The sequence below is a fragment of the Rhinopithecus bieti genome, unplaced genomic scaffold (assembly GCF_001698545.2).
Source record: "Rhinopithecus bieti isolate Rb0 unplaced genomic scaffold, ASM169854v2 scaffold_8309, whole genome shotgun sequence".
NCBI classification, from domain to species: domain Eukaryota; kingdom Metazoa; phylum Chordata; class Mammalia; order Primates; family Cercopithecidae; genus Rhinopithecus; species Rhinopithecus bieti.
The window spans coordinates 501142-507512 of NW_016805935.1; the positions used below are offsets into that span (position 1 = coordinate 501142).

The 6371-nt window shown below is 38.9% G+C and overlaps 1 protein-coding gene across 1 annotated transcript in view; it reads left to right on the forward strand.

Annotated features, from left to right (window-relative positions):
• The window catches only part of DEK (DEK proto-oncogene), a 39053-nt gene that overhangs the window by 26366 nt on the left and 6316 nt on the right, over positions 1 to 6371 (forward strand). The window contains 3 exon segments of the mRNA XM_017874255.1: positions 1686 to 1821; positions 2587 to 2626; positions 2628 to 2733. Coding sequence (XP_017729744.1) covers positions 1686 to 1821; positions 2587 to 2626; positions 2628 to 2733 — 282 coding nt within the window.

Consider the following 6371-nt stretch of genomic DNA (forward strand, 5'->3'; position numbering starts at 1 on the left):
AGTGGCTCAAGCCTGTAATCCTAGCACTTTGGGAGGCCAAGGTGGGTGGATTACCTGAGGTCGGGAGTTCAAGACCAGCCTGACCAACATGGAGAAACTCCGTCTCTACTAAAAATATAAAAATTAGCCGGGCATGGTGGCACATGCCTGTAATCCCAGCCACTCAAGAGGCTGAGGCAGGAGAATCACTTGAACTCGGGAGGCAGAGGTTGCGGTGAGCCGAGATCGCGCCATTGCACTCCAGCCTGGGCAACGAGAGTGAAACTGCATCTCAAAAAAAAACAGGTTGACTTAGGATAACACTCAGGAATCAAGAGTGTTAAACATTTGGAGAAACATTCTGTCAAGTGATTTCAGTAATTTTGGTGTGTAAAGGGGAGAATTTAAGTTATCTTGGAATGTTTAATAGGATGCTTTTCCTTTGGGAATATTAATTAAACTAAGAATTAATGCTTTCTAATTTCATAGGCTCCACATGAGACAAAGTATGAACTCTGATTTTGTCTTTTATTTTTTTATTTTTTTTATTTTTTGAGACAGTCTGTCTCCTGGAGTGCAGTGTCGCGATCTCCACTCACTGCAACCTCCACCTCCAGGATTCAAGTGATTCTCCTGCCTCAGCCTCCTGAGTAGCTGGGACTACAGATGCCCACCACCACACCCAGATAATTTTGTATTTTTAGTAGAGACAGGGTTTCACCATGTTGGCCAGCATGGTCTCAATCTCTTGATCTCATGATCAGCCCGTCTTGACCTCCCAAAGTACTGGGATTACAGGCATGACCACCACGCCCAGCCTGTCATTTTAATCTATCCATATTTATGTATTTTGTTTGTGTCTAATCACCTGTGGGTTAGTGTTTAAGAACACAAGTTCTGGAGTCACATCTATATTTGAATCTTGCCTGTTTATTAATGTGACTGTAGACAAGGTAACCACACTGAGCCTTAGTTTTCTCATATAGTCATAAGTATTTATTGAGCAACTACTGTATACCAGAGACTATTTTAGGAGTTAGGGAAACATCAGTGAACACAAGATTCTAGGCCAGGTGTGGTGGCTGACGCCTGTAATCCCAACACTTTGGGAGGCCAAGGCAGGCGGATCACCTGAGGTCAGGAGTTTAAGACCAGCCTGGCCAACATGTTGAAACCCCATCTCTACTAAAAATACAAAAATTAGCCGTGTGTAGTGGCAAGTACCTGTAATTCTAGCTACTAGGGAGGCAGAGACAGGAGAATTCGCTTGAACCCCGGAGGGCACAGGTTGCAGTGAATCAAGATCGTGCCACTGCATTCCAGCCAGGGCAACAGAGCGAGACTGTGTCTCAAAAAAAAAGAGTTGAGAGAGAGGGAACATAGAGAAGATAATATTATTTATATTTAGGGGTTTCCCCCCCAAGATTAAGTAGAGTAATGCATATATAATTTATCCATAGTGCAGAATAAATATGGGCAACTCGTGTGTGTGTGTGTGTGTGATTGTGATTTGTCATGCTTAGACTTCTGTTGGGATAAAAGTTTGTTGTATATTAATCATCTCCCCAAAACAGTTTTTAATTGGTGATACCAAATATATTAATTTTCCTCTAATATTATTAAGGGGGTATAGGGGAAGTAGAGGGATGGGATGGGATAGCATTGAATCTCATCAATATATGTACTTTTGATTTCCTTTGTAACAGCCACCAAAAAAGACAGCCAAAAGAGAAAAACCTAAACAGAAAGCTACTCCTAAAAGTAAAAAATCTGTGAAAAGTGCCAATGTTAAGAAGGCAGATAGCAGCACCACCAAGAAGAATCAAAACAGTTCCAAAAAAGGTATGTTAGAAATAACATTAATCAGCAGCTTTCAAGATACAGCATGTATTAATGTGTTGTACATAGTATTTAAGTGTGTGGGGGAAACAGGTAAACTGCAGAGAACATTGCGAGGAGAAGTGACAGGTTGAACATCCCTTATCTGAAATGCTTGGGACAGGAAGTGATTCAGATTTTGATATATATATATATATGGGGGGGGGTCTTGGAGATGGGACCCAGTCTAAACATGAAATTCATTCATGTTTCATATTCATCTTACATAGCCTGAAGGTAGATTAATATTTTAGCTAAATAAATTATTTATTGCAGTGATGCCATTACAGCTCACTGAAGCCTTGAACTGCTGGACTCAAGTGAGTCTCCTACCTTGGCCCCCCAGAGCACTTGGATTACAGGCTTGAACCGCTGCCCTTGGCCTGAAACCAAGTTTTGATTGCGACCCGTCAGTGAGGTCGGGTGTGGAATTATCTCCTGGTGGTGTCATGTTGGGGCTCTAAAAAGCTGGATTTTGGAACATTTCAGATTTTGGATTTTTTGATTAGGGATGCCCAACCTGTATACCAGTTTTTTATAGTTTTTGATATTTCAAATTGACATAAAATTTGTATGCATGTTTTATAGGTAACCTATAGAGCAGTGATTTATAATTTTTTTGATCCAACACCCCTTTGAGAATCTGTTGAAAGCTTAAAATTCATCTCAACCTTTGTTAAATATTAATTTACTATGTAAGAATAATTATTATTATTGTATTACTTTTAGAAAGTGAGTCTGAGGATAGTTCAGATGATGAACCTTTAATTAAAAGTTGAAGAAACCCCTACAGATGAAGAATTAAAGGAAACAATAAATAAATTACTGGCCAGTGCTAACTTGGAAGAAGTCACAATGAAACAGATTTGCAAAAAGGTAATTAGACAAGTGTTTAGATTATTTTGCTTTTACTAGAAAAATTCTTTCACTTATCTCTTAATTTGAAGCTAAATACTTATGTGCATTCACTTACTGAAAAAATACTTGTTGAACTACTGTATGCCAGATCTCCTTGCAGGTGCTGGGATACCACTTTAAATAAAATAGTCTAAGTTTTGTCCTAATGGGTTTATTTTATAAATAACATTAGAATGAGTAAAATTGGAGTGAATAAAATTAAAGTGATACATTCCAAACCACATAATGAACTTTCTTTTTCTGGTCTGGAGGTTGTTTCTATTGATGCATCCTTAGTTTATGTTAGTTTAAAGAAGCAGAATCTCATGAACCGCCTTATTCTCTTGTTAGTGTGATAAATGAGCTGTTATAGATTAGGTTCTTAACTCAGACTTCTGTAGCATTTTTCTAATATTTCTAATACTTCTTAGGAAATAAAGTGGCCTAGTCTTGAATATGATTCCATAGGGATTCTATGGAAATTTTAGAAACTTGTCTGTTGTGGTAAAATAAAATTACAATTTGGAATGGACCGAAAGTGAAATAGTCTATGCTTTTTTAAAGGACATTGATTATTATTTTGTTTATTCATTCACCATTCATTGATTCTCTACTACATTTCAGGCACTGGACTAAATGTTACAGCTAGAAGCTGGATGTGGTGTCTCACGCCTGTAATCCCAGCACTTTGATAGGCTGAGGCAGGAGGACTGCTTGAGGCCAGGAGTTCAAGACCAGCCTGGGCAGCATAGTGAGATTCCCATCTCTACCAAAAAAAAATTTTTTTAGTGTTACAGGTGGAACCAGAGAAGCCATTACTTGGCTTTTAAGAGGAGCTTACAGTCTAGTGGGATAGAAAGAGATAAGTATTTTAGTAATTAAAATATTGTAAGTGAGGGCCATGTTAGGGGAATATGGAAGGTGCTGCAGCACCACGGAATAAGCACCCTACTTGAGGCTGGGGGAGTCTGGAAAAGCATCTTGGAAGAGCTCTTAACTGAATTTCCTAGTGGACCATCACCCATTCCATACAGTTGAGGAACAGTAACACATTAACCAAAATGATAATTGCAAGGAATAGTATTAGTTCAACATGTCTCAAGACTAGGATTAGAAAGAAGTCCTCACAGAAGTTAGGAGAAAATACTAGAGTTTTGCAGATCTTAAAATATGCCATGTTACAGTTTCAGTTTCTTCCTGAAATAAATGAGGAATTGAGAGGCTGTGTAGATTATTGAGAGAGATTTAGCAGGGGCATAACATATTTTTGTTTTTTAAAAATTATCCTGGAAACATTAAGAACAATGGAATGGCAAAGGATGAGATGAGAGAAGCAGGACGCCCAGTTATGTCGTCATTAAAATAACAGTGTGAAGTGAGGAGGAAGTCAAAGAGAAACTAGTTCTGTCCATTTTAGAAGGATTTTTGTGAATACCTTCATGTAATTTTTTTAAAGGGATTATTAACATGGAGAGGTCAGGTGAGAAGGACCTGACCTTTTTTGGAGTCTGCAATTAGGAGACGATGACCTGGGGTGGTAAAAGCAAGAGTTAATGAATAGTGAGGAAAATGAACAAAGTAAATCTTCTGTTTCCAGCAGCTCTCTTTGGAAGGAAAATAGGTAAAGGGGGGGAGGCGACAAAGTATTTTTAATGGGCAGTAGGGGTGGAGGGGAGAAAGCATTTTGGTGGGAAAGGAGAAGTTACAGGAGAGTTGAAGGGTGGTCCTGTGGAGGCAAAGAAAATTAAGTACCATTGATGAATCCAGATAAAACTGGAGGGGAAAGAGCTGTCAGAAAATTGAAGGAATTCATAATAACGGCTTTTTTGGCTGTGACAGGAGTGTGAGACACTTAAATAAGGAGGTGAAACTGCCATTGGTGGGAATGAAAGGAGAGCCTGACGACTGGGAGGTTTTGGGGGAGGAGCCTTTGGAGATGAATACCATGAACTGAAAATGGGACCCGCCTCTTCAAAGCTGCTTTCCCACAGCCATCTGTAGTCTAGGCTTAACCATAGAAGAATGAGTAGTTAGACCAATTCAGGATTGGGGTTTTGCAGGGAAAGAACAAGGGACAAACAATTTTTTTAAAATTTTTCTTATTATTATACTTTAATTTCTAGGGTACATGTGCACAACGTGCATGTTTGTTACATATGTATACATGTGCCGTGTTGGTGTGCTGCACCTATCAACTCGTCATTTATATTAGGTATATCTCCTAATGCTATCTCTACCCCATCCCCCGACCCCATGACAGACCATGGTGTGTGATGTTCCCCTTCCTGTGTCCAGGTGTTCTCATTGATCAATTCCCACCTATGAGTGAGAACATGTGGTGTTTGGTTTTCTGTCCTTGTGATAGTTTGCTCAGAATGATGGTTTCCAGCTTCATCCATGTCCCTACAAAGGACATGAACTCATCCTTTTTTATGGCTGCATAGTATTCATGGAATATGTGCCACATTTTCTTAATCCAGTCTATCATTGATGGACATTTGGGTTGGTTCCAAGTCTTTGCTATTGTGAATAGTGCCGCAGTAAACATATGTGTACATATGTCTTTATAGTAGCATGATTTATAATCCTTTGGGTATATACCCAGTCATGGGATGGCTGGGTCAAATAGTATTTCTAGTTCTAGATCCTTGAGGAATCGCCACACTGTCTTCCACAATGGTTGAATAGTTTCCAGTCCCACCAACAGTGTAAAAGCATTCCTATTTCTCCACATCCTCTTCAGCACCTGTTGTTTCCTGACTTTTTAATGATCGCCATTCTAACTGGTGTGAGATGGTATCTCACTGTGGTTTTGATTTGCATTTCTCTGATGGCCAGTGATGATGAGCATTTTTTCATGTGTCTGTTGGCTGCATAAATGTCGTCTTTTGAGAAGTGTCTGTTCATATCCTTTGCCCACTTTTTGATCAAGATGTTTGATTTTTTTCTTTGTAAATTTAAGTTCTTCGTAGATTCTGGCTGTTAGCCCTTTGTCACATGGGTGGATTGTAAAAATTTTCTCCCATTCTGTAGGTTGCCTGTTTACTCTGATGGTAGTTTCTTTTGCTGTTTAATTAGATCCCATTTGTCAGTTTTGGCTTTTTGCAAAAATTTTCTCCCATTCTGTAGGTTGCCTGTTCACTCTGATGATGGTAGTTTCTTTTGCTGTGCAGAAGCTCTTTAGTTTAATTAGATCCCATTTGTCAATTTTGGCTTTTATTTTCATTGCTTTTGGTGTTTCAGATGAGAAGTCCTTGCCCATGCCTATGTCCTGAATGTTACTGTCTAGGTTTTCTTCTAGAGTTTTTATGATTTTAGGTCTAACATTTAAGTCTTTAATCCATCTCGAATTAATTTGTGTATAAGGTGTAAGGAAGGGATCCAGTTTCAGCTTTCTACATATGGCTAGCCAGTTTTCCCAGCACCATTTATTAAATAGGGAATCCTTCCCCCATTTCTTGTTTTTGTCAGATTTGTTAAAGATCAAATGGTTGTACATGTGTGGTATTATTTCTGAGGACTCTGTTCTGTTCCATTGGTCTATATCTCTGTTTTGGTACCAGTACCATGCTGTTTTGGTTACTGTAACCTTGTAGTATAGTTTGAAGTCAGGTAGT